Source organism: Delphinus delphis, chromosome 15 (assembly GCF_949987515.2).
Source record: "Delphinus delphis chromosome 15, mDelDel1.2, whole genome shotgun sequence".
In the NCBI taxonomy this organism is placed as follows: Eukaryota; Metazoa; Chordata; class Mammalia; order Artiodactyla; family Delphinidae; genus Delphinus; species Delphinus delphis.
Genome location: NC_082697.1, coordinates 87,733,045 through 87,759,664, shown reverse-complemented (window position 1 = coordinate 87,759,664; position 26,620 = coordinate 87,733,045). Strand labels below are relative to the sequence as shown.

The following is a 26,620-nucleotide window of genomic DNA, read 5'->3' as shown; positions in this document are numbered from 1 at the left end:
GTGGAGCGTCCCCGGTGCTGCCGAGCGACCATCTTTCCTGTGCGTATCTGCTGTCCGTGCAAGTACGTGAGTGTCACTGCCGAGTTCCCAGAGCTGGTCACACATCCCGGTGGGAGGCCTCTGGGGGAAGGGCAGATCGACGATCATTTCTTCCCCTTTCATCTTCCTCACGGGATCCTTCGCCGGCAACGTTTTTCATTTTCGGGAATTCCAATTCGTCCAGTTCTCCTTTCATGCCTTGTGCTTTGGGTGTCAAGTCTCAGAACAATGGGCCCGGCCCCAGAGCCCAAGGATTTTCCTCCTCTGTGTTCTTCTAAACGTTTCATGATTTTATCTTTGTGGGTAAGTCTGTGAGCAATTTGGAATTCATTTTTGTAGAAGGTATGGGACTTTCATCAGTTGCTTATTTTTTGGCCTGTGGAAGCCAGAGCCTGCATTTCCCCAGATTTCCCTCCAGTAACCCAGAGTTTCTCCGCTTTTCTTTATTATTCAAATATTTCTTGGTGCCGGTCCTGGGGCCCACAGGTCGAGTGTGTAAGACCCACGCCTGCCCTCTGGGGCTCACTGTCAGGCCTCGACTGGCCACGCCCTGACCCTCCCAGAAGCTGCCTGGGGATCAGACGGGGGTGTCCACGTCAGGCCCCCCAGGGCAGCCGAGGGGAGCGAGCCACCCGGGGACTGTCTGCATGGACCCCATCCCGCCGTCCCCTTCCACACAGCGCCCCTGGCACCGCCCTGGGGGCCGCGATGGGGCAGGAACAATTGCCCGGCTTGTAGTCTCAGGCGGACACAAGCACGCTTTCACGAGCCCACAAGACTGGGTCTGTGCCGCCTGGCGCCAAAGGGAGCAGGCCCAGTGCCCAGCTGGGGAAGATGCTGCTCTGGCCACACCCCCAGTGGGCAGCAGGCAGAGGCTTCCCGCAGCCTCCAGCCTGGGTCCCCGTGCCCCAGCCGAGCAGGCAGCCGGGGCCAGACCTGCCCTCCAAGGAGGGGTGCCTGCCACGCCCCACCGCATCCCAGCCCAGGAAGACCCTGGGCTTCTGGGAGGGACCCCAAGTTCCAAGCAGCACGGGGTGGGGGTGGGGTCGAGCACACACTCAAGGTTGGCAGAGCTCCGGTCCAATCCCAGCGGGGCCGCCATATGTCCTGTGGCTGCCGTGTAAAACGCCCCAAGCTCAGCGCCTCAGAGCAGGCCAACCTGCTACTCAGCCTTCCAGCCTGCAGGCCACAGGCCGACCTGCTACTCAGCCTTCCAGCCTCAGGCCACAGGCCGACCTGCCACTCAGCCTTCCAGCCTGGAGGCCACAGGCCGACCTGCTACTCAGCCTTCCAGCCTCAGGCCACAGGCCGACCTGCCACTCAGCCTTCCAGCCTGCAGGCCACAGGCCGACCTGCCACTCAGCCTTCCAGCCTGCAGGCCACAGGCCGACCTGCCACTCAGCCTTCCAGCCTGCAGGCCACAGGCCGACCTGCCACTCAGCCTTCCAGCCTGCAGGCCACAAGTCCAAAGGCTCCCGTGAGCTGCTTCCTGCTGGGGTTCGGGAGGGTCCGTCTCTTCCTCCAGCTCCGAGCCGGTAGCTCCTGTCCCTCCTCCCCACGCCCTCTCTCTGGCCCTGGCCCTCCCACCTCCTTCCTCTTAGGGCCCTCGTGATGACACTGCCCCCCGCCCCGGCACGGGCAGCTTAGGACTGGTGACACGAAAAGATGAATCTCACTTGTTCTACTTTCATTTTGTACACGTGGCTCCTGTCGTATCACGTTTATATTTATACCGTGCAGTGCTTTGCAGTGTGCAGATTCGCTTTGATTATTCAGATGCTTTATCAAGAAAACTGAAGGACGTGTGCGTTGGCCTCCTGACTCTCCTGTGGCCTCGGCCCGCCCTGCATCCTGGGCCACGCGGCCCGAGCCCCGCCCTGCGTCCTGGGCCACTCGGCCCGAGCCCTCGGGAGGAGCGGGGGTCCTAACGTGGCTGCTTTCTGTTTTCGGGAAGCACGTGGGGACAGCGGGACCCCAGAGCAGGACAGCCAGCCCAGCCAGGGGGCGCCGGGGGGGCCGGGAGTGCTTCTGGGAGAGTGTGGAGCAGGGCCCTGTCCCAGCTCTTGGCATGCAGGGCCATCTCTGCCCCCCCGCAGTGGGCCACCTGCCCCCAGAGTGATGGACAGGCACTGCTTACGACAGCCCCCCCAAGGCCCGCGGAGCTGCAGCTCCCACCCCAGCTCCACGGACCACCCCTCACAGCCCACGAGACAAGGCCCAGGGCAGGTGCCCGCAGGGCTCGCACCCGTCGTGGACCCCGGAGCTGCTGCCGCCCGGCCCAGCGGCAGCGACTTTCTGTGGGTCAAGCCCCTCTCCGGGTCGGTCTTTATTCCGGAACCCCCGTTCGGCTTTCCCAGGGAGCCTGCTCTGTCCAGCCATTGTGGGGAGCCGCGTGGTAGGCTGCCCCCCCAACTCCCATGGGCCCTTCCCTGCCTCCACGGAAAGGCCAGAGCCCGGACACTGGCCTGAAAGCTCTCTGGGCAACAGGGCGGCTGACGCGCCCCTGCTTGGCTCTGGGGTGGATGGCGGCCTCGAGGCGGCCTTCTTAGGAGAGGCCGGGAGAGGCTCAGCCCAGAACCCCGCTGCTCCCGGAGTCCGGACACGAGGGTCAGGTGGCACACGCTCCCCAGCTTCACGCCCTTCCCGAGTCACTGCTTGGAAACTCCCGAGGCCATCAAACCGTGGTCACCTGGGGTGGGCCCGGGGCCTGCTTCCTGCCACACAGAGCTCAGCCCTGCTGCCGCCCCCCGGCCCCCGGGAACCGTGGCCAGCTCGTCACATCAGGACCACGAGAGAGGGCTTAAAGCCCAAGGGTCCATCGCCATCGACGGGTGAACGGAGAAAGAAGATGTGGTCCATCCACACACGGGATATGATTCAGCCTTAATGAGGAAGGAAACACTGACACAGGCTAATGAAACTTGAGGACAGAACAGTGAAATGAGCCGGACGCAGAAGGACAGTGTGGTTCCACTTCTGTGAGGTCCCTGGGGAGAGGTGCCTGGGGGAGTCAGGGTCACAGAGACAGAAAGTAGGGGGTGGGGGCCAGGGCTTGGGGGAGGGAAGGGGTTAGTGTGTAGCGGGGGCAGAGCCTCAGTTTGGGAAGACGAGAAAGTTCTGGAGATGATGGTGGGGATGGTCACACAGCAGCGTGGATGCACCTGATGCCCCTGAACTGGAACACGGTGAAGAGGGTAAGCTTTATGTTACGGCTGTTGCATCACAACAGAAACAAAACAAAAGGAATGAAATCGTCTATGAAAGATTTCAGGCCAAAACATGGAGCCGGAAGACGTACGCCATTTAATAGCACGTGCAGCATTCAGAACATCACGATAGAGAGGGCGGGGCTCACACACCACAGAAACACCCACAGGCAACGGCAGGGCCGCCCCGGACTACGCAGCCCCCCGGGCTGCAGGGCAGCAGCAAATCGGGGTAACTGCACTCTTCCGTTCGTCCTTCAGGTCACCAGGAGTCCCGTGGGGCACAGGCCCCAGGCCCCTCCAGCTCACGTGAGAGTTGGCCTGACGACACTTCCGAGGGGGAATGGATTGACTGACGACTTAGGTGTGTGGGCCCAGGGCTGGTCTGACTCACATTCTTCCTACATGGGGAGGGGAGAGGCTCGGATAACGGGCTTTCCCACCAGGGCGAGACTCCTGGTTAACGGGAGGCTTGTCTGCTGGAGAATGACTCACAGGGGACTCTGTTCCTGACAACTTCATCCAGAAAGTGTTTTAGAAAATCCCTCCACTTCCTCCCAAGTCTCCAAGAAGCTGCTTTGCGAAGACGTGGAAGGCAGTGGGGCCTCCCCCGGCCCCGAGAGCAGCGCTCACCACACCTCGGAAAGCCCCAGGCTCACATGGCGTGCCCTTCCTCTCCTGGGCGTCTCAGCCCAATGAGGATGACCCCTGCCTCTGACGGTCAGGCAAACTGGTCAGTGCGCCCAGCTTTCCAGGAGAGGGGAGGGTCACGCCCACTCCCCTAAACATGCCGTGGGCTCCGGGGGGCCACCCCCCTCTGAGGCTGGAGCTAGTTTAAGCCGCCAGAGCCTCCCCACCCCTGGCATCTTGGGAGGACCCTCTGTGGGGGCGGGCATTTGAGGGAGGGGCTGGACCCTCTCTCTCTTCAGCCTCAGCTTCTCACTCCAAGCCCAGGAGTGCCTGTGGGAACCCCCGGGATGTCATCGCCCCACACCCTGGCCACAGACCGGGTGGCCTCGTATCACAGGGGTCGGCCGCCGGGAGCTGCCCAGCCTGATAGGAGAGGAGAGCCTCCCAGAGCTGGCCCCTCACCCCAGAAGACGTGGGGAGGAAGGCGGGTCCCTTAAGAGGAGCCAGTGGGGGACGGGGAAGGGAGACGGGGAGGGGGCCGCCACCTCTGGAGGCGTGAGCCCGAGGGAGGGGCGGTGCCAGCTGCCAGCCTCGCCTGGACGTGCGCGCGCACAGCAGCAGGAGCGCGGCTCAGACGGTGAGGGAGATGAAGCTGTTGTAGCGCTGGATGTTCCTCTTGAGGATCTCGGAGCAGGGGCCCAGCACGCGCTCGAAGCGGGGCCGGTCCAGCTTCACGCACTTGAGGGGCCCCCGGGCCACCACGGTGGCCGCCCGGGGCCGGTTCAGCAGCAGCGCGATCTCCCCTGGGGGCGAGAGAGAGCGTCAGGGCTGTGGATTTAGGGGAAAAGCGAAACCTCAGGACGCGAGGCCGCACCTGAGTGAACGTCTGTGCGAGCGCGGCCCACAAAGCGCTGGGATACACTTACACCATCGCCTGGAACTCAGATGGCGCCGGGCCTGGTCCTGACCCGCATCCTGCCCTCCCGGGACCGCCGGCACCCAGGACAGGCCGCCAGGGTGCCCAGGCCTCGGCCAGGTCCTCCCACGGCCCCTGCGGACCTCACCTCAGGCCCTCCTGGGGCCCTGTGCGACGGCTGCCACCCCAGGAGGGAGCGGACCCCACAACTCACCGAAGTAGTCGGAGGGCCCGAGGCGCCCCACCTCCACATACTCCTCACCGGGGGACCGGCGCTGGAGGACGGAGGCTGTGCCCTGCAAATGCCAAGGGGACACGTGAGGGTCGGCCGGCTGGGGTCGGGTGGGCAAAGGCGGGGGTGCCCAAGGCCACCCCCGAGGGGCACCGCCCGCATCCCCCTCCCACCGGCTCCACGCCCCCCACCTAAAAGTGAGGCGTGGGGTCTGGGAGCTGCGGCCGTGCTCTGGCCCAGGGCACCTCCCGGGCACCACCATCCTCGCCGGCCTGGCTCCTGCCCCAAGCTGTCTGCCCGCGGGCGGGGCACGGGCAGAATCTGGAGGTGCCTCCGAGGGCAGCGCTGCTCCGAGCTGACCTTGGCTTAAGTTTCAAGGACGGGAGGCGCGTGGCCTCGTGGTCACGCCGCCCCGCTAAGCGATGCGGCCCCCTGGCCTCCAGGCGGGGTGTCCGCGACACTGGGGCTCAATGATTAACGCCAGCCTAGGCAGCTTGGCGAGGCCGCGTTCCACACCAGCGACTCGGCCTTCGGGGGCCGCAGCCCGGCAGCAACAAGCCGGCACCGGTGGCTTCCGCGCACAGAGCCCCCTGGCCTGCCGTCTGGGGGCACCCTGGGGCCGGAGCCTCGTCGGAACCCGGCATCTTCCCCACACGCCCAAGGAGTAGCAGCAAGGCCTTATGAATCACCCCTCCAGCCCCACTGGCCTCACCGGCCGCTGCCGATGCCCTGGACGCACAGAGGAGCTTGGGCTGTCTCGCGGTGGGCTCGGCTCACCCTGGCTCACCCAGACCCGGCCTCGCAAGCGCTAGCCTGGCTGCGCCCGGGTTAACTGGTTCCCCCTCCGCCCGGGCCGCAAGAGACTCGGTCAAAAGACCCCACCAGGGCCTGCCGTGACTGGGACCTCCGGACGCCCTGGGCGGACCCACGCCGGCCCCACTCCAGCCACAGGGCCGCTCGGCCGCGTCTGGGGTGCTTACGAAGCTGGCTGACAGAGGGAGCCGGACCTGGAAGCAGCAGGCCATCTCCACCCGGCCCGGGCACTCCAGGAGTGCTCCCTGGGCCGTGTGCCCACAGACCCCGGCCGAGGGACAGGGCCTGCGGGACACGTGGTCCCGTGCTGCCTCCACGGAGAGGAGTGGGGTCCTGCTCCCAACTGCCCCTGGAGTGGAGGCAGTCAGGTCCAGGGATGACGGCACCGCGGTGCTTTTCTTGAGACAACGTTGCATTAAGCTAACTATCGTTTACATGCAGCCTTTTCACTTATATAACTTACATGCCTTTCATTCCCATTTTAGACAATTTTCCATTTTACAACTGGATCATTTTCCTCTTCAGGACCCCAGGGACGGAGCTGAAGTTCCAGCTGATAGAATTACTCAGTGAAACTCCAGGCTTAAAGCATCTGATGAGATGCTTCAAGCTCCAAACAACAGAAAACCCAACTCAAGGTGTCTAAAGGCTACTAAGGGCAACTGCTCTCCCGCAGAACCAGAAGACTGAGACAGGGCTTTCAGGGCTGGCTAGTTCAGCGGCCCACAGACGAGTCTGGACCCAGGCTTGTCCGTGCCTCCTGCTCTGGTGGCCTCAGTCGAGTCCCTGTGCTGGCACCGTGGCTGCCACAGTTCCAGGGGTCACCCAACGCCTCCCCCTGCCATCAGCAGGGAAACCTTCTGGAAGCTCCCGGCAACCTCCCCTCACAGCTCACTGGCCAGAGCAGGTCACGTGCAAGCGATGCGACTGGCTGCCACTCCTCAGGCTCTGCCCTGCCCGCTTGGGACAGCGGTGAGGATTAGGGCTCAGTGGGCACAGGAGAGCAGGGATGGGCTCGGGTGGGCCACTGTTCTGTTTCTTACTTGTCCCCCGCCCCATGCAGACACCTCCCTGCCCTCTGCCTCCTCTGGAACCAACCGCATCCCCCGTGGTCACTGGAAGCATTTCTCTCCTGGTCACATGTGGACCGGCCCATCTTACGATCGACGGCAGGTTGACGAGATGAAATCTGTTTCCACTGGGACGCACGGAGCTTTCCCACTCGGGACCTTGACACAGAGGATGTACGCGCACCCGTTAAGACTGATGTAATAACAGACCCTCCAGGCTGGACGGCATGAAGATGAAAGGTCCTCAGGGGGAGCCCTGAATAAGCAGGACCAACAGGGAACAGGCGGCCGCTCCGCTCGGTCCTCACACGTCCCAGGGCTGCAGGAGCACGTGGCCACGGGACCATGTTGTCCCCAACAGGGTGTGCACTGCACCACACTCTCTTCCCGCTGCTGACAGCCCAGTCTCCACGGGGGGAGGTCTGGCAAGGGGCAGTGGGGCCACGAGAGGAAGGGCCACGAGGGACAGAGCCACGCCCCCCAGGGGTGCCTGTGACGACCGTGGGGTCACCACTTCACAAGACAGACACTTCCTCATTCTTCACCGCAGTGGTTCGGGGGCTCTTTGCTGCAGCAGCTGAGGCTGACAGGCCGCCACCCCCGAGCCCTGACACAACGGCAGGACGTTCCTGTCCTGGGAAGGCAGAGCCGCCAAGCCCAAGGGCGGGGAGCGAGGGAAACGGGCGGACGGACTCGATGGGGTGGGACCTCCAACCAGCAGGGCCCGGCGTTCCCACGACACGGGCCACAGGCGTGACCAGCACACGCCCGGGCCTTCCCATCCCAGCGAAATCACCGCAGCCCTGGAACAGCCGTCCTGTCCGAGCTCGTTTCCCAGACGGGCGTGAAGGCAGCATAGACATCCTCAGGGAGTTGAGAGCCGGAATTCTGGGGGCTGGAGAAACACACTTGCCAGAACTCTAGATCATATTCCCCAAATTTCTCATTGATTCTAACCCAACTCTAAAAATAAATCAGGTCACATAGGAATCAGCCAGGGAGGAGCACAAGGAAAACGTCACTGCTGGAGTCTGGAGGAGAAGGGGTTACGAAAGGCCCGTTTGCCTTTCAACGCTTTTCAGTTTTTAAATTTTTCTACAGAGTCGAAACCCACATCAACTCTTTGGTTTCGACAACGGGCACGCGTGACCTTTATGAGACAGAAAGCAGCCAAGGTCGAGGAGAACGCACTCGCTGAAGCAGGGCCTCAGGCTTCCCGCTCCCTGAAGCAGCCCCTCCAGCCCGGCATAGAGCCCACCTGACCGGTCGAGCGCTGGCACAGCCGGGAGCCGCGGTCCCGCCCGTGCGGGCCTCGCCCTCCCCAGGGACATGGCCCACCTCCGTCTCCTCCAGCCTTCGGGCCGTCACCCACTCCTCCAGCCTGTGAGCCGGACTCCGCTCGAGGGCAGGGAAGCCTACGCAGTGGAGAACGGCAGGCACGGGCGCCCCAGGACCCACACCCTGGTGGGGTCAGAGCAGACAGGTCAGGGCTGTGGGCCGCTGGCCCCGCGCCACGGTGCGGCCCAGGGTGGGGCTGGGGGACGTCAGGGTCAGCGGCTCAGCAGGGACGGCACCTGGTGAGAGAGGAGCCCCCACCAGGGACCCGCAGCCGCGCCGGGCAGAGACTGGAGCTCGTGCGCATCCGGCCCAGCAGGGGAGGGGACACACGAGCGTGTCAGTGTGAAGGCCAGCCGTGCAGTGAGCAGTCACTCTCAGATCCCACTGACACCAAGTTCGGGGAGAGCAAACACTGTTTTATTTGAATAAATATCTATCTTAAAAGAAACAGTATCACAGCCCTAAGCAGGCCCCAGCATCACCTCCCGTAAGCTAAAGGACAACTGAAAGGAGAACACAGGAGGCAGGCATGGGAAGGCGCCCTCGACGCGGCCTGAGCCCCGCGCCCTGGGCGGCTCCCCGCGGTCCAAGCCTGGCTCCACGACGTGCTGGCCGTGGTCAGGGGAAGGCAAGGCACAGCCCGAGCCTCGGTTTCCTCATCTGCAGAAGAGATACGATGCCGGCCACCGCAGACTCAGGGAACCAGCGCGTGCAGGCCTGCAGCAGCATGGCCATGGTGGGGCCAGAAGCCGCCCTCGGGCCACCCAGCTCCCGGCCAGTGGGCAGCGGTGGGTGAGGGAGTCGACACCCCCGCACGGGGATTCGTCCAGGACAGCGCATCTGTTGGACTTTCCACGGACAAATCAGGCGTGTTTATGGCAACGGTCTTTGCACGCTGCTTATCTCTCCTCCCCTGGTGCCAGGAATCCCGTCCGGGGTAAAGCAGGACCTCGGAATCCAGCAAATGAGTTCCACATCTGTCTGTCTGGGAACGCCTCATGCTGTGTGCGGATACCAGGGAAACCAGAGCTGGGAACGGCTGAGGATGGGAAACACAGGCCCTCAGGGTTCCTCCAGCCTCCTGAGGGGGGCCGAGGGGAGGGAGGAAGATGGAAGATGGTGCTTTTAGACTTTTTGGGGGGGGTGCATCCCCAACTTTTAAAACTGTTTCTTACGTTAATTAAAACAAAAAAATCAGGAAGGAGCCAAGTCAATGAGAAGGACTGTAGGAGGGACCCACACAAACAGTCACGGGGGCAGAGGAGGTGGTGTCACCCTTTTCTGAAGATGCCTCTGTGTCACTGGTCTTATCCCAGCAAGTGACATTTTACGGGCATAATTTTTTAAAATTCATTTTAGGAAAGGCTCTCATCCCTGAACTCAGAAGCTCTGAGCTCCAGGTCTCGGCACCTAGAGGCGGACCTTGGCAGCCTCACCGGAACCTTCACATACGGGACGCTCCTGGGGACACGCGGCCGAGGAGGCCCGAGGCACACGACAGCGTGTCAACCTGGGGGCACCGCGTGTGGGCTCAGTGCGTCCGCCCACAGGGGATGTGGTCAGGTCATTGCAAAGCCCAGGAGTGCCCGCCTGGCCGGCACTGGGAGCCGTCCTCACCAGGGCAAGGGTGACTGAGGTGCACGGGCTGGGGCCTACAAAAGGGGGGGCTCCAAGAGGATGGGTCCCCAGCCCCGGCCCCCCCAGATGACAAGGTGACGAGGAAGGAGATGCGTCAGGACCTGGGAGCCCCCTGGACTCCTCTGACCCTCTCGGTGGACCTCAGAGCCGCCCGAGACAGGGCCTGGGCGATCCCGGGTGTGAGAGCCCCCCCGTGGGATCAGGAGAGGTGCTGTCGAGCACCAAGCAGACACCAGGTCCGGGGTCATCTCCAGCTCCTCTAAGATTCAGCAATTGTGCTCCTTGGTATTTACCCACAGGGTCAGGTCGGAAGCTCACGTCCACACGAAAGCCTGCACGAGGGTGCTTATAGCAGCTTTATTCAGAGCTGTCAAAACTGGAAGCCACCAAGGTGTCCTCCAGCAGGTGACGGATAAACAAACTGGTCCATCCAGACCAGCACTAAAAAGAAGTGAGCCATCAGGCCCTGAAAAGCCCCGGAGGAAACTTCCATGCGCACCCCTGAGTGACAGGCGCAGTGAGGAAAGGCTTCGGGCTGTGTGCTTCCAACGACATGGCATTCGGAAAAGGCAGAACTCGGGAGACAGTGAAAAGACTGAGCGTCGGGGCGTGGAGGGGGTGACCGGGTGAGCAGAGGGGGCCTTTACAGCAGGGAAACTACTGTGTGATACGGCGTTTGTCCAAACCCACGGAACGCACAGCACCCAGAGTGAACCCTACCACGGTGGACCCTGGGTGGCTGTGACATGTCCATGCAGGTTCATCGATCGTGAGAGATGCACCACCTGGCGGGGGTGCTGGTAGTAGGGGAGGCTGTGCCCGTGGTGGGGCGGGGAGGGGCTGGTGGGAAATCTCGGCACCTTCCCATCCACTTTGTTATGAACCCAAAACTGCCCTTAAAAAATACAGTCTCTAAATAAAAAGAACTCCTCTGAGATCCGGATATCTCTCATTACTGGTGACCCGGCTGGCATGGAGGACAGAGGTCCGAGTCGGCCGGGACCAGTGGACACAGGTGCAGTGTGGCTCCCAGCCCAGCCTGGCTTCTGGAAAAGCGTTCCTTCTGGTTCAGTCCAGAAGGAAGGTTTATCTTCCTGCTACTTTCTGGACCAAGACTGCCGTCCTTTGATGTTGACCGTGGCCAGGGGCACTGCTCTCACTCCCTGGACGGGGAGGGTCTGGCACCGACCACGGAAACCCAACAGCAACTAACGGAGACGGAGACCGCACCCACCCTGCGCAGGTGCCGACCAGACTCAGCACCTCCTGGCGGGGCCCCCGAGGCTGAGCCGTGAGGGCTGCCGCCCATCGGGCGGAGGGCCAGGGTGAGCCCCTCAGACAGGTTCTCGAGCGAGGGAGGGTCCCAGGACAGGAGCAAACCCACCAGGCCCGTGGGAGGCCCCTCGGGAGCCGGAGCCTCAGGGCGGGATGGCTGTGGGCGTCTGGCTCACAGGGAAGCTTGGGCAGCTGGACAAGACGTCCCTGACCGCAGGGGACACAGGGTGGACGTCCAAACTCCTTGTCCGGAGCGGAGGGTGTGTGTGGTCCTGCTGCCCCGAAGTTGGCACCGCCCCCCACCCCCACTCAGCCCCCAGCACCCTGCCCCCCACCACAGCTGGCGCCCCTGGCCTCGTGCCCAGTGTTCCTCTGGATGCCCTTCCCCGACCTTCTCCATTTGGAGGACTCCTACTCATACGTCAATACCAAACCCACCGCCACCCGGGGTCACTGCTCCACCTCCCTGGCCTTCCCTTCTCCATGTGGGACCCATGCTCTCCCTCCCCTGCAAAGTCACAGCAAACTGCCCAGCGGCGGCCGTCGCCCCCCCACCCCCCTCCCCCAGTACACTGAGCCTCGGCCTGGTGCACAGTGGGGGCACGGACGGGCTGAGTCACAGATGGCTGTGACCTCGGATCTGTGCACTGTGGCCTGCAGCGGTCTCCGTAAAAGTTCCCGAGACGACGGCGAACTCGGAACACCCTTGAGATGTGAGTGGCGCAGCATCAGCTAGGAAAGCCCCCGGGGCAATGGCAGCGTCGAAGGGGTTGCTTTGCAGTCGCTTCAACATTGTGGACGTTCATAGAAGTGATTTGCAAAGAGAGGAGATGATATATCCAAGCTCACGTTTCCATGGCAATGCCTCCAGCTGTGCAGCCTGCCTGGGAGCCGGCGGGGAGGGAACCCGCTCTTGTCCAGCTGCCCCCAGGCCCCGGAGGTTCTGCCAGGTGTGGAATCTGGCCACGGGGAGGGTTGCAGCAGAGGGGACCTGAGACCCAGGCCTGGCCCCACCCACGTCCTCTTCCCAGGGTCTTCCTGGAGGGAGAGGAGGTCCAGGAAGTAACCTGAGTCTGCAAGCCTCACAGGACTTGGCACGTTCTCGACGCGTCTGGCCCCTCCCTGCCAGCCCCACACGCCCTCTCTCCCTGGGGGAGGCCCACCAGGGTCTGTCCTGCCAGACAGGAACTCCCACGGTCCCACTGCCGGCGGCCGTGGTCCCCCACGGCAGCCGGGAACTCCCACAGGTCCCACTGCTGGCGGCCGAGAGCTCCTCGGGCTACAGGGCGTTTCAGGCTTCGGTAACTAGAAGAGGTCCCGAGAACAGCCAGGCCACGTACGGCCCCCCGGGCTGCTGCAGGTCGGGTCCTGAGGGGCCGGGGTGCTTGGGCCCCTGGGAAGACCCACTGGTGCCTTCTGTTCTCACGTCTGTGAGGCCCCAGGTTGACAACCGCAGGTCTGCCCTGGTCGGCTGAGAACCCGCTCCACGAGCTTTGGGGGTCAGGTGTCCGAGGGGCTGGCGGCGCCCACAGCTTCAGAGACAGCTGGTGTGAGCACACGGAGCTCCGAGACAAGGAGCCCCTGCCAGGAGGCTTGGCACGGAGACCCTGGGGTCACGCAAGCCCAGCTCTGCCAGCCCCGCCTGGCTCCCAGAGGCCAGCACGTGCTGTTAGGGACTCATCAGGCGTCTGCAGGAGCCGTTTCTCACGTCTGTGCAGGTGCGGGTCTCTGCCAGCGCCTCCACACCTGGGGAAACAGCTCCCAGAGCAGCCTGTCACTGGCCCCAGGCTGTGCTCACCCGCATCCACCCAGGAGAGCAGGGGGATGGACTGAGGTCCAGCCAAGGGCGGGGGCCCGGGGCAGCCCGCGCTCCCACTCCCCTGGATGAGGCCTTGGCGTGGCCTGAGGTCCACAGCGGGGGAGCGGGACCCGGCCGGTCCACGCGCAGGGAGCCGGGGGCCCGGCGCCAAGGCCAGCGTGGCCTCCTTCCACAGAGAGGAAGGGCAGCACCAGGCCTGCCAGCCACGGGAAGCCGCGAGCCAGGGTCCCGCAGCCCCGCTCCGCTCGCAGGGCCAGCACGCGCGGCAGGAGCCCCGGGCCCCGCCCCCTGCAGCTCTGGGGCCTCGGAGCAGCCGGGCCCCTACACCCACCTGAGCAGAGGCCTGAGCGTTCCAGAAGGGTCGGAAGGCAGTGGTACTGGTCAGGGCTCTCCGGAGAAAGAGGACCGACGGCCTGTGCACTTGGGCAAAGATTTACGTTAGGGAATCTGCTCACACGACCGTGGGGCTGACGTGCAAACTCTGCAGGCAGGCCGGCAGGGAAGAGTGGGTGCCGGGACTCGGTCCAAAGGCCAAGGCCGGCTGCGGGGAATCCCTCTTCCTGGGGGACCTCGGCCCTCTTCTTCTTAAGGAGGCCTTCAACTGATTGGAGGAGGCCCACGCTCACCACAGAGGTCAGGGGCTCCACCCAAGGTCAACTGACATCGGTGTCAACCGTATTTGAGAAGCACCTTCACAGAAACACCTGGAGACCCGCGTTGGACCAAATATCTGCGTCCTGAGGCCTGGCCGAGTCGACCCGTGAAATCAGCCCTCACAGCGGGGCCTGGGGCCTGGGCCCCTTCCCGGCGCATCCGCAGTGGAAACGTCCTTTCCTGTCCAGCTGTCGGCTTCGTGGGTGTCACGAGAACATGGGGCGGACGAGGTGCTGAAACACATACACGTGCAAGCAGCCTGTTCGAGGGAATCTACTCAGATCTTCCCGCCACGTCCTCTAAAGGCCACGTCGGCTCATCCCTTGGTAGTCTTGGGAGAGAACACGGCTGTGGGGCGGACACCACACCCCTCTCAGATGCGGCCGGTGACCACTTCTGGCCCCATGGGAAACAGTGGCTTGAGGCTGCAGAGGTCTCTGCGGCTGCATTTCAGCTCTGAGCGTGCGATGCCTGTGAACCCTGAGGCACCACCGTGACTTACCCAATTTGGTGGACCACAGAGGAAAAGGGAAAAACATCCAAGTTGCCAGGAAACCACTTTGAATACATTTTACGATGTTGTGAAAACCGTACCTTCCAAGGGGGCTGGGTTACACTCCGGGCCGTACTATCGCTGTTACTGTGACTCTGCCCCCACTGCCACCCCCTCAGTCAGCGCTGGGGGGACACTCGGCCACAAAGCCGAGCTCCCTCAACAGAACCAGCAGTGTCCCCGTCCCCGAATCGCTCTCCCAAGGCCCTCCTCAGACAGCTTTTGTGGCAGGAGGCGTCAGGAGCCCCTGGAGAGGGTCCCCACCCCACCCGTCACCATCTCCTGGTGATTCCACAAGGAACACGCCGCCCGTAACACAAACCACACGGTCGTGGCGCCAGGTTCGCCCCCGAAGACAATCACGGAACTCGGCTCTGAGGGCCTTTGACGGATGAGCTAGAGCGACGTCCAGCCCCAGAGCAGCAGAGAAGACGCAGACAGACACCCCCGGCCCAAAGGGCGAGGAGGTAGGGCCACGCAGGAAACACAGGAAGCAACGTGCACACCACTCACCCTGCTCTAGAGAAGTGCAGGATGCTCGGACACACACGCGCACACGTGCACACGCCCACACTGAGGGCCCAGCACTCCCAGGGCAGAAGGGCGGGTCCAGAGCAGGGATGCAGGGGCAAGACACGGCCGCGTCTGGGACCCACTACCTGGCATCGGCGTGTCCCTGGGGAAGGACCCCACAGGTGAGGTCAGACTGCACAGCCGTGGGGCTCACATTCAAAGCTGCCATTGTCACAGTCCCTGTAAGCTCTGTGAGGAACCCCGCTGACCCGTCTTTCACACGGCTTCACAATTTTTCTACCCGTGGCCTTGGCCCCAGAGAATAACGGACGACTGTCTGTGTTGGCCAGAGCTGCTCACTCCCTGGGCCTCAAAACCGAGGCTGCAAACTCAGTGGCCTGCACGTGTGTGCAGAGCCCGCCGGGGATGCAAGGGGGCAGGGTGAGGACTGGGGCAAAGTGGGGAGCGTGTCACACCCGGGGCAGCCGCCTCTTGGGTCCAGCTGGCTGCAGCCAGGCAGGGATGCAGATCCAAAGTGGCCAGATCCAGACGTTCAAGAAGAAGAGATCCAGGTTTTCATGGAAAATACCCGATTTTTATTTTATTTTATTTTATTTTATTTATTTTTTGGCTGCATTGGGTCTTGGTTGCTGGGCACGGGCTTTCTCTAGTTGCAGCGAGCGGGGGCTACTCATCATTGCGGTGCGCAGGCTTCTCATTGCAGTGGCTTCTCTTGTTGCGGAGCACGGGCTTTAGGCGCGCGGGTTTCAGTAGTTGTGGCATACGGGCTCAGTAGTTGTGGCTTGCGGGCTCTAGAGCACAGGCTCAGGAGTTGTGGCGCACGGGCTTCGTTGCTGCGCAGCATGTGGGATCTTCCCGGACTGGAGCTCAAACCCGTGTCCCCTGCATCGGCAGGCGGATTCTTTTTTTTTTTTTTTTTAGCATCTTTATTGAAGTATAACTGCTTTACAATGGTGTGTTAGTTTCTGCTCTATAACAAAGTGAATCAGCTATACGTATACATATATCCTCATATGCCCTCCCTCCCACCCTCCCTATCCCACCCCTCTAGGTGGTCACAAAGCACCGAGCTGATCTCCCTGTGCTGTGCGGCTGCTTCCCACTAGCTATCTGTTTTACATTTGGTAGTGTATAGATGTCCATGCCACTCTCTCACTTTGTCCCAGCTCACCCTGCCCCCTCCCCGTGTCCTCAAGTCCATTCTCTAGTAGGTCTGCATCTGGGCAGGCATATTCTTAACCACTGTGCCACTAGGGAAGTCCCCTGATTTTTAAATAGTGACAATTAATTCAAATTTAAAAACAAAAAAAAACACGGTGCAGGCCAGTGCAAACCCCAACACCCCTTGCGTCCGACGGCAGGCTCAGCTGCATTTGGAGAGTGTGAGCAACTTTCTGCTGGAACGTCCTCCAGAAACCACGAGCCAGACACTGGCTACCTTCGCAGGAGGATCTGAGATAAAAAGCACAGACCTCGAGGGACCACAGTTCCCTCAAAGTCCTGAGAGTAGAGCCCCGGAAATGTTCGGAGTCAAGCCGTAACTTTCACCCCGGGGGCTTGCTTCTGGGGAGAGCAGGCGTGAGCCTTTGAGATGACCTCTCTGAGGTCACGGCCGGGGCGGGAGCTGAAACGCAGGGTTTGGGCCTCTCAGGTCTACGGAGGGGAGACCTGGCTGGCAGGAATCATAATTTGTTCTGTCTGTGGTTTTTCCCCTTTCTTTCAAGAAACATTGTTGAACGAGTCACCCACCCCAGCACAGGAATGCTGCCTGTGGGTGGATCCCTCAGCAGGGTTCCTGCAGAAGCACCCCCAGCCCTGGGTCTCAGGTGGGAACCACGTCCATCATTCAGCTGCAACCCCAAGGGCCCTCCCGCCCCAGGCTCAGTGCCGAGACGTGGACCGGTAGGTAACAAAGGTCCCGGTTCCCAAACGCACACTGTAAAGCTCTGTGCTGCAGCCACCAGGACCCTCCCGAGGTGGTTCTCCTGCTGACCCCACAGCCTTCCAGATCTTTCCTGCGTGATCAGCAGGCAGGTGGCGGGAAGAACCACAGGCACGCCCTCCCAGGAGGGGCTGCTGCGGGAGCCCGGATAAAGTCCCCACGGAACTCGCGGGTCACAGGGCGGGACTTTGTTTGTGGACTGAGGCACAGAGGCGGGCAGGCGCCAGCCAGCAGGACCCGGAGCATCCTCGCCGACAGCAGCAGCCTGGGAAGTCACTTCTGTTGTTTTAAACCAAGAAAGTGGCTCCAAGTCCGGCGATGTCGGCCAAATGCCACCAGGGGCTGAGTCTTTGTCACTTCCTTTCTGTGCACCAACCCCAAGGCTGGTACCACTCTCTCTGGACGGCACAGTGACCCCCTCTGCGGCTGCGGCCGCGACCAGAGCGGGCTTTCAGACTCGAGCCGCCCCAGCCTCTGCCGCGCTGAAGGCTCCTCTTCTCCGACGGCAAAACGTGCAGCTGGAGCGTGTGTTTTCCCGGGCAGGCGACATAAATTCTTCCCGCCAGGAGGGCCAGGGAAGTAGGAAGTGAGCCAAACTCACATAGTTTTGGGTCTGTGTCATGGGGAGGGTCCCATGGCGAGGCGGCCCCGGGGACCGTAGCCTAGGCGCAGCCCCAGGCGGGGGGGACACAGCGGTCATGCAGCTGCTCACCCCCATCAGTGACAGGCTGAGCGTGGCGGCTTCGGATTACGGCCCAGAGCCAGCTGTCGCGGTGGTGGGGGATGGAGGAGGGAACAGTGACTCACGCGGGTCCAGGTGGAGAAATCTGGCGCCAATCTTCCAAATTAAACTTTTAACTGGAGACCACCGATATTCACACGCAGTTGTAAGAAGCAGCACAGAGAGATCCCACGTGCCCTCAACTCACACACCTCCCCCAAGAGGATGCACTCGTCACGCCGGGTTCCGGCTCAGGGCGCCCCCCACCCCGGCCGCGTCCCGATCCCCACGTTCACCTCCACACCTGGCGTGCTCAGTCCGTGCAATGTCTGCACGCGTGTGGGCTCGGGCACCCGACCCACTTCCTCAGAGGAGACCCCGCGATTCTCAAGGGCGAGGATACCCAGTGGGAGGCCTGTCCGCATGCAGGATGAAGGTGGTGGGGGAACGGAGCACGGGGATCAGGGATGCTGGTCCCCAGGGGAGGGGCACGTGCAGACTGGGCGTCCCCCACTCCCGGGCGGCCCTCCTCGGCTGGGGACCACGCAGAGCCCTCCCCACGCCCAAGCCGGACTCACCTCTGTGATGATGAAGAAGTCGTCCCCAGGCTCCCCCTGGACCACGATCTTCTCTCCGTCCTCAAACTGGACGGGCTCCAGTGCGTCAGCCACAGTCAGACGCTCCCACTTCTCCAGGGACTCTGCAGCAGGGGACACGGGGGCGTGGGGGTCACGGGGGCCAGGGAGGGTCGGGGGGTCAGCTCCCCACCCCAGACAATCCAAGAAAACACCCACATGGCCAGCCCCAGGGTGATGAGGCTTTGCTCCATCGCAGGATGAACAAAACAGAAAGCAAATTTCTGTGCAGGAGGCCCGGGTATTTTCACAAGTGAGTTGGGCCCAGGGTGTACACGGCTCAGCAGGTGGACAGGGCTTCAGAACTGGGAGCGATTCTAACCTACATCAAAGGTTTAACGTAGATGACAGGCACTGGACGTTGAGTCCAAGTTAACTCAGGATGAAATGCCTTTGTTATCTTCAGAAGAACAGAGCTGCCTATATTTTTGCAAACAGTATAATCACAGCTCAGCACTAGGGCTACCAAGGGGTTTAAATAATTCAGAGGTCGAAGCAATTTCCTGTTCATAAGAGACCGTTCAGTGCCATTCAAAGAGCATACAACTGTAGTTACGTGGCTAGAGGTGTAGGATGCCTTCCATTATTTGGGGTCAAAATACTTCATTCCAATGGCAAGTCTACTTTGATACTTGCAAATTCTGTCTATCTTTCCACCCCTTCTCACGCCTTCCCTTCCCCGTCACTATCCACCCCTAGCCCTCAGGAAGGAAAAAAATACCCGCGTGCTCCTTTTGTAAGAACTTAATGGTTGCCTGATTAACTGTTTCTCTTTTGGCCAAAGAAACTTTTCTGGCCTACACTTATCAGCTGCACTATGTAGGTCAGCCGCTAAAAATACAAAGCAAAGCATTTATTTTAGATCTCGAGTAGGAGGGGGATTTCTCTGCTTGAAAACTCCTGCCAGGGCCACACGCTGAAAAGGACACGCTTTTGACCAAGCCCGGGGCTGCAGCAGATTCTGGAGCGGCTGCCAGCACGCTGGTCCAGCAGCCTCCGTACCGGACGGGAGCTGCCCCGTGACGCAGACCCCGGGCACCCTCAGGAGGCCGGCATGGCGGCGAAGACGCCCGTGACTTTGGAGGGTCACGGTTGGTGCCGAGGTGGAAGCTGGTGCCGGTAAACGTGTGACTGCGGCTTGGTTTCCTTCCAGGGCGATGAGAGGCGTTTGATTTCACAGCCTTGGGCTTAGGAAGTTCTCGTCCTCCTGTGTGAGCGGTGGGTTTTCCTATTGGATTTGAGACCTGGAACCCCAGTCCCGAGGTCGGAGAGTCAGCGCTTCCACCCTCAGCAGCGTAAATCCCAGGACAGAACTGCTGGAAGAGACGGAGATCGGGGCGATTCCTTGGCCCTGATTTCTGAAGCGGAAGCTTTGGCGGCATTTTTACTGCGTTCAGATCCCTGGGTCCCAGGTGTGGACGGTCAGCTCAGCTGGGAAATCGGTGACTGGCCGGGTGGGGCCACTCCCAGCGCTGCCCTTCTGGAGGGGGGTCTCAACGCTGCCAGGGAAAGTGGCGGACACCCCGCAGAAGAGACACAGAAGGCAGCCCTCAGTCAGCGGCGGCCAAGGGGCAGGCACACCCATCCGGAACAGACTGGCCTCGGGGCCGACGCTTCGGGAGAATGCGGACCCTCGGGCTCTGCCTCACGGCCGCTGCCGCCCAGCCCTGAGCCTGACCCCGGCTCCCCTCCCAGGAGACCCCCTTTTCCTGCCTGGAGGCCTGAAGCCTGCTTTTCCCCTTGAAACAGGGTCAGGGCAGGCCCCCTGAGCTGCCTCTACTACCTCCCTGGAGCAGGGGGGCCGGGAGGGACGCGCCGGGTGGGCAGCCATCCTGCAGCAAGTGCATCTCCACGTCCGTCCCCCAGGCCTGCGCCGTGTCCTCTGCCGGGGGACCTGACCCCGCTGCGGCCCGGCTGCCCCCCACCTTCCCCCCACCCCCTCACGCCACCCCCACGTCAGCAACTCCAAGCAGTCGTGTCCTTCTTTTTGTAATTTGGAAAAAAAATAATCAGAAAAGTAGAATGAACAACACAGCCAGCATCTGTCCTGAATGAAGTCACAGGACTACTTGGTCATGTTTGCTTCAGAGCTGCTCCCACAGACACATCATGTTACTGATAAAACCGCGTCCCTTTGTCTCAATTCGAGTTCTCTCTCCTTCCGCAGAGGCTGTGACTATTAAGGATTTGGTGGATATATTTTTTTTAAATCTTAAAGGGTTTGGTGAGTTTCCACCCCATAGGTGGTCTTACACCTTTACTGTAACATAGCTTCGTAAACATGACCCAGCGTTGCCAAAATTGTGCAGAGACGCACCGTCATCTGCACCATCTTCTGTGTCTGAGATCCACGTTGAAACGTGTTGACACGCGGAGACCTAGTCCATGCGCTTTACTGGAGTATAAACCTGTACCACACACACACCCGGGCGCGAGGACCTTCCTGCGATGACAGATTCTAGGTTGTTTCTACTTTCCTGTCATTGTAGGAATTGCTGAAATGACCATCCATGTCCGTGTCTCTTTTTTTATTAACCATGTTTTTAATTGAAGTCCAGTTGTGATAGTTTCAGGTGTATAGCAAATTGATTCAGTTATATATATATATATATATATATATACACACACATATATATATATATCCTTTTTCAGATTCTTTTCCCTTATAGGTTATTACGAGATACTGAATACAGTTCCCTGTGCTTTACGGTAGGACCTTGCTGCTTATCTATTTTATATACAATGGTGTGTATCTGCTAACCCCAAACTCCTAATCTATCCCCCCCCTTTGGTGACCATAAGTTTGTTTTCTGTGTCTGTGAGTCTCTTTCTGTTTCGTAAGTAAGTTCACTTGCACCATTTTTCTTAGATTCCACACATAAGTGATACCATATGGTATTTTTCTTTCTGACTTACTTGCTTAGTAGGATAGTCTCTAGGTCCATCCATGTTGCTGCAAATGGCGTTATTTCATTCCTTTTTATGGCTGAGTAGTATTCCATTGTACATATGTACCACATCTTCTTTATCCATTCATCTGTCCATGGACATTTAGGTTGTTTCCATGTCTTGGCTATAGTGAATAGTGCTGCTGTGAACACTGGGGTGCACGTATCTTCTTGAATCATAGTTTTTTCTGGATATGTGCCCAGGAGTGGGATTGCTGGATCATATGGTAACTCTATTTTTAGTTTTTCGAGGAACCTCCATACCGTTTTCCCTAGTAGCTGCACCAACTTACGTTCCCAGCAACAGTGTAGGAAGGTTCCCTTTTCTCCACACCCTGTCCAGCATTTGTTATTTGTAGACTTTTTGATGATGGCCATCCTGACCAGTGTAAGGTGGTACCTCATTGTAGTTTTGATTTGCATTTCTCTAATAATTAGCAATGTTGAGCGTCTTTCCATGTGCCTGTTGGCCATCTGTATATCTTCGTTGGAGAAATGTCTATTTAGGTCTTCTGTCCATTTTTTGAATGGGTTGTTTTTTTGATATTGAGCTGTATAAGCAGTTTGTTTATTTTGGAAATTAATCCCTCGTCAGTAGTATCACTTCCAAATATTTTCTCCCAGTCCGTAGGTCGTCTTTCCGTTTTGTTTATGGTCTCCTTTGCTGTGCAGAAGCTTTTAAGTTTAATTAGGTCCCATTTGTTTATTCTTGTTTTTTATTTCCATTACTCTAGGAGACAGAGCCACAAAGATCTTGCTGTGATTTACGTCAAAGAGTGTCCTGCCTATGTTTTCCTCTAGGAGTTTTATACTGTCTGGTCTTACATTTAGGTCGTTAATCCATTTGGAGGGTTTTTGTGTGTGATGTTAGGGAGTGTTCTAACTCCATTCTTTTCCATGCAGCCGTCCAGCTTTCCCAGCATCACTTATTGAAGAGGCTGTCTTTTCTCCATTGTATATTCTTGTCTCCTTGACGCCTCTGCACCCACAAAAGTGCACCTGCTTCTTCTCCTTCTCACTCCAAAGGTTCTTAGAAAAGGAGGCTAAGCCTCACGCACCACCTGCACCCAGAAGTCCAGTCTGGGGTTTTTAAGGCTGTGATGTTCCCGCAGGAACTTCTGCTGGACGGTTATTTCCCGCGGTTCCCAGGGCCTTAGCGCTTAGACGTCACTCACCCTCCCAAGCGGGTCCACTCCCTGTCCTTAAGGGGAGCTGCTAGACACACACTGATTCATATTCCAACTGATTAAAATGACATAAAATTAAAATTCTCAAGTGTTCCACACGGATACGGAACACCTGCATCGCTGCCAAAAGTTCTACTGGGAAGGCTGGTCCAGAATGATACGTCGTCGTCGTGTATGTCAAAGCAACTTCAAAACGCTGAAAATCTTCTGCAGGAGAGAACCTGTTGACACTCCCAACGGTCAATGGACATGTGGCCGACGTGTCTCTCAGATCCCAGGACAAGAAAAGCGGGGGGCACACGAGAACCCCCATGGAGGAAAACCCAAACAGGTCAGGAAAGACGCTCAACACAGCTCCAAATGGACCAACGTGGAGAGAATGGCGTTGATGGTAGAGAGACAGACATGCAAAGCACGGGTGGATGGAGGGCAGACACTGTGTGTGTGTGTGTGTGTGTGTGTGTGTGTGTGTGTGTGTGTTCGTGGGCACGTACATGCTTGCATACACGATGCATCTGTGTGTGCATGTGTGTGTGTGTGTGGGCGCACTGCACAGGTGTGAGCGCGCATGTGTGTCCCAAACTTGCAGGGCATGTGGAAACGGCTGGGCCGCAGCCCCGGGCGGCCAGGTCGGGGGCACGCACCCAGGATGGAGACCTTGCTGAGAAACTCCTCGTACATCCTGCGCTTCCTCAGCGTGCTGCCCTGTGAGAGGGGAAGACACAGAGAAGCAGGTGTTCAGAAGGGCTTCCCACCCCAACCCCTTCCACATTCCCAAATTCCCCAAGTGACTCTGAACTCCTAAAAGGAGACCCCGGAAGCCCCTCGAACAAGCAAGGGCCTGAGTGACGGCCCCCGTTCACGGCCCAGACCTCCCCGCACCTCCCCCGCCGGGGTCTCCGTCCTAATCGCACATGTGAGGTTGGGCCTCATCCAGACCCACGGGATGGGGGGAGCCAGGAGGCCTGAACCTCAAGCGGGTTCAGAAGCCCCGGGTTCAAATCCCACCCCTCACTCCGTATCCGCACGCCCCGAGCCAGCTCCCCCTCTCTGAGCCTCAGTTTCCTCATCTGGACGATGGGGTATCTTAATTCCTGTCCCACAGGATTCTGTGAAAGTTACGCGAGCAGACATCGGTCAGCGGACATGGTGTGAGGACCTCGGCACCGCCCCCCGACCCGGCCTCAGACTCCCCGTCGGCTCTGCGTGGCTCAGGGCCAGACCAGCGTTAAAGAGGCTGCGAGTCTCGAATCTGGAATCCTGGAGGTTCTCCCTGCCTCCCTCACAGAAGCGCAGACACCCCAGGGCCCCTCCATCCGGCAAAGAGCCCCACGGGGCTGGGACCCAAGACCACATGGTAACTGGACCCACAGGGTGTAGACGGAGCTCCTGCACCGCGGCTGGCGGCCACGGAGGGGACACGGCGTCCTGGCGGTCAGTGGCAGAACCTAGGAGTCTTGGGGCCCTGTGTGTCCGCTTGCGGCGGGTCTAGACGCCTGCGGTGGCAGCAAGCTCAGCTCAGCTCAGCCCCCAGCCCGAGCCGAGCCGTCTCAGGCCCCGCCGGCCTCGAGAAAGGCGTTTCTTTTGAAAGATAATTTATATTCCCGCTGACCTCCCAGCAGCTACGCCCACCCGCTGGAATGCAGGCGTGTTTGCCCAGGAACCCTAGACATTAAAGCTCGGCACAACTGGCCCATCCATCTCCCGCCGCAGGATGACAGCTGGAGGTGGCCACCCGGGACCCTCGGGCAAGGAGATCCGCCTCCAAGGCTGACCAAGGCGCCTCCCGCTGGAGGCTTTCCTCCTGGGACGAGACGGACGGGGAGGCAGGGCCGGGAGCCCCCGCTGTCGGTTCACGCATCACGCAGGTGTCCGGGGCGCCGGCCCGTCACCTTGGGGGCTGCCAGGACCCTCACCTGGGGGGCTTTGCAGCGCATCTGCCGGCAGCCCCAAGGTGGGCTTTGTGCCTGGTGAGGCTGGCCCTACGTACAACTCCCGTCACAGGTATGGGGCCTGCCCAAGGCCACACTGAGGGAAGGAGCCAGCGGGGCCTGGAACCCTCGTCCCCATGGATGCTTGCAGAGGACCCACGCTGGTGGCGGGGGGCACGGGGCCTGGTCCGGCTCAGCTCCGCCCATCTCCCTGGTTCCTGCAGCCTCGGTTTCCACATCTCTGTGCTGGGGTCCCGTCGGGCCGACTTTGAGGAACAGAGACCGCAGAGAAAGACCATCTACGTCCCACCACAGCACTGGCCACTCCTCACGTGCCCCTCCCCCCGCAGGGCAGTAGAGCGGCGCCCTCACCTGACGCGCCCTCACCTGACCCGGGACAGATGGATGGGGATGCGTGGGCAGGGCAGGGAGGGGAAGACAGCACTTCCTGACCTCCCACCTCACCGCCAGCAGCGGGGCCTGGAACCTCACTTCGGGCCGCTTGCAGCTGGAGACACGGCCCCGCCCCCAGCCCCGCCCCACTGGCGCAGGCGTGAGGCCAGCCCGGAACCCCGATGCCCAACGTGAGGCTTCTTCTGTTGCACCTTCCACTGTACCCCGCTGTCCCCGGGGAAGCGTTCTGTCCTAAGACTGGAACCTAAAATGTCTGCGAAATCCAGGCCCCCACCGCCCCCCAGGCCCCACCTGCGTGGACTGAGCCGGCCCCAAGGACGGGCTGGGGACCCGGGTCCCAGCAGACAGCAGGGCTCTGGCCGTAGCGCACACACCCCTGGGTATAGAGTGTTCACAGCGGGCCTGCCCCCGGGCCGCAGCTCGGGGGAGGGTGCGAACCCGCCAGGCGGAGGAGGAATCTACGTCGGGTAAGATGACCCTGCGACCTGGACCGACCACTCCAAACGCCCTTTCCCCTTACGTGTTCAATCCTGACCGGCCCTGCAGCCATGAACTGAAGCACACACGTGCACACACACACACCCCGCCCCAGCTCCCACGAGAAGGGGGTCCCAGGCTCCTGCTGCCCCACTTCATGGATGGGAGCCAGGGGCCCAAGCAGGTGGGGTGGGAGCTCAGCGCTGCGGCTCAGGACCTGGTTCCGGGGGTCTCGGGACCCCCAGGCAAGTGGGGCTCTGGAGACCCCAGCCCAGACTCCACAACAGGATTTTGCACTCATCAATCCCCACTTGGGGTCTCACGCAAGATTCAGGGTGAACGAAAGGTACTGAAGCTTGAAAGAATGAAGTCCGGGGTCGCTGGCCCCTGCCTGGGGGCCCGGAGGGGGTCGAGCCCCCGTCCTGCTCAGAGGTGGTGCACGCGGCTGGCCTCGCCAAGCTCCATCCATCCATCCGTCTGTCTGTCTGTCTGTAGCATGTGGAGCAGCGGAGCCTCTCGGGTCCGATGTTCTGGGATTCAGAGGTGGGTGGCCCTCTCCCCGGAGACACTACCAGCCTCCATCCCGCGTCCCCCACGCGTGTCCAGCTCAGGGTCCAGTCGTCGCACGATGGACGCATCCGAGTCCGCCCAAGCCACGGGCTGATGCAGCGATGGACGCCGTCCACGGACACTCCCTTCCGAGTGGGCCACACTGTCATTTTCTTCCCAAGACGCAGGGGCTCTGTAGGCTCCCAGCGCAGCCGCGGCTATTCTTAGTGCCCGGGGATCCAGAATTAAAACAGAGGACGCGCCAGCTGCTCGGTGGTTGGGGACTTCCCTGAAGGTACTGTTCCAGCCACAAAAGTCCCACAGCCAAGGACGACTCCGACTCAGCGCGGACCATGGCGGAGAAACAACGGCTTATGCAACGGGCCAGGTGCATCCAGAGGAGACAGGGACGGGGAGGGTGCCTGGGGCGCCTCCCCCCACAGACAGTGATCTCTCCCGGAGAAAACAGGAATGGGCAGGTTTAAGACCAAAGAGCGGGAGCCCATTCCACGAGGACTCACCTCGCAGGGCAGGGCAGCGCCTCCCCCAGCGGATGACCCCGAGGGCGCAGACGACGAGCCGCACGAGACAGATGCCCCCGGGACTGAACGGGCCCCTCCCTGCATCACGAAGGACCAGGAGCTACGGCGGCGGAGCCAGGACGGCAGCCGGCAACCCTTTCTCCCTCGTTCCCCTTTGGAGGGGCCCCCGGGGCAGGACCGGCTCTCCAGGCTCAGCTGGGACTGAGCTCACAGAGCCTGTCCTAAACATCCCAAACCTTCCCCAGGCCTCCCCCAGAGCATCCCAAACCACAGCCCGCACCCCAGAAACTGCACCGCCCAGGCTGGCCTTCGGGCGACAACCAAGGCCCAAAGGGCACCTGGCAGCGGCACGTCCAGCCCCGGGGTCTCCCAGCAATGTGCTCACCTGGGTCACCTCCCTCCAGGCCGTCGGAACTCCTCGGATCCCAGGCCCACAGGGGCAGCCTTTGAGCAAACACCATCGCCAGCCCCTGGGGGCTGCCCTCAGGAATGAGCCCACCCCCGCCCAGGTCCTCCAGCACCACCCCTGACCAGCAGAAAAGCACCTGGCCCAGCGG

At 60.7% G+C, this 26,620-nt stretch overlaps 1 protein-coding gene across 3 annotated transcripts in view; it reads right to left on the bottom strand.

The window, feature by feature from the left end:
* Positions 1-3,241: 3,241 nt before the first annotated feature.
* The window catches only part of PRKAR1B (protein kinase cAMP-dependent type I regulatory subunit beta), an 86,215-nt gene continuing 62,836 nt past the window's right edge, over positions 3,242-26,620 (bottom strand). The window contains exons 8-11 of one of the 3 annotated variants that reach the window (XM_060032603.1): positions 22,795-22,855; positions 17,959-18,080; positions 5,006-5,087; positions 3,242-4,678 (exon numbers count right to left, since the gene is read on the bottom strand). In XM_060032603.1, the coding sequence (XP_059888586.1) occupies positions 4,506-4,678; positions 5,006-5,087; positions 17,959-18,080; positions 22,795-22,855 (438 nt within the window). In that variant the 3' untranslated portion in view covers positions 3,242-4,505. Of the gene's footprint in view, positions 4,679-5,005; positions 5,088-8,673; positions 9,284-17,958; positions 18,081-22,794; positions 22,856-26,620 lie in introns of those variants that run through there. The other 2 variants (XM_060032602.1, XM_060032601.1) reach the window with 2 other exon arrangements.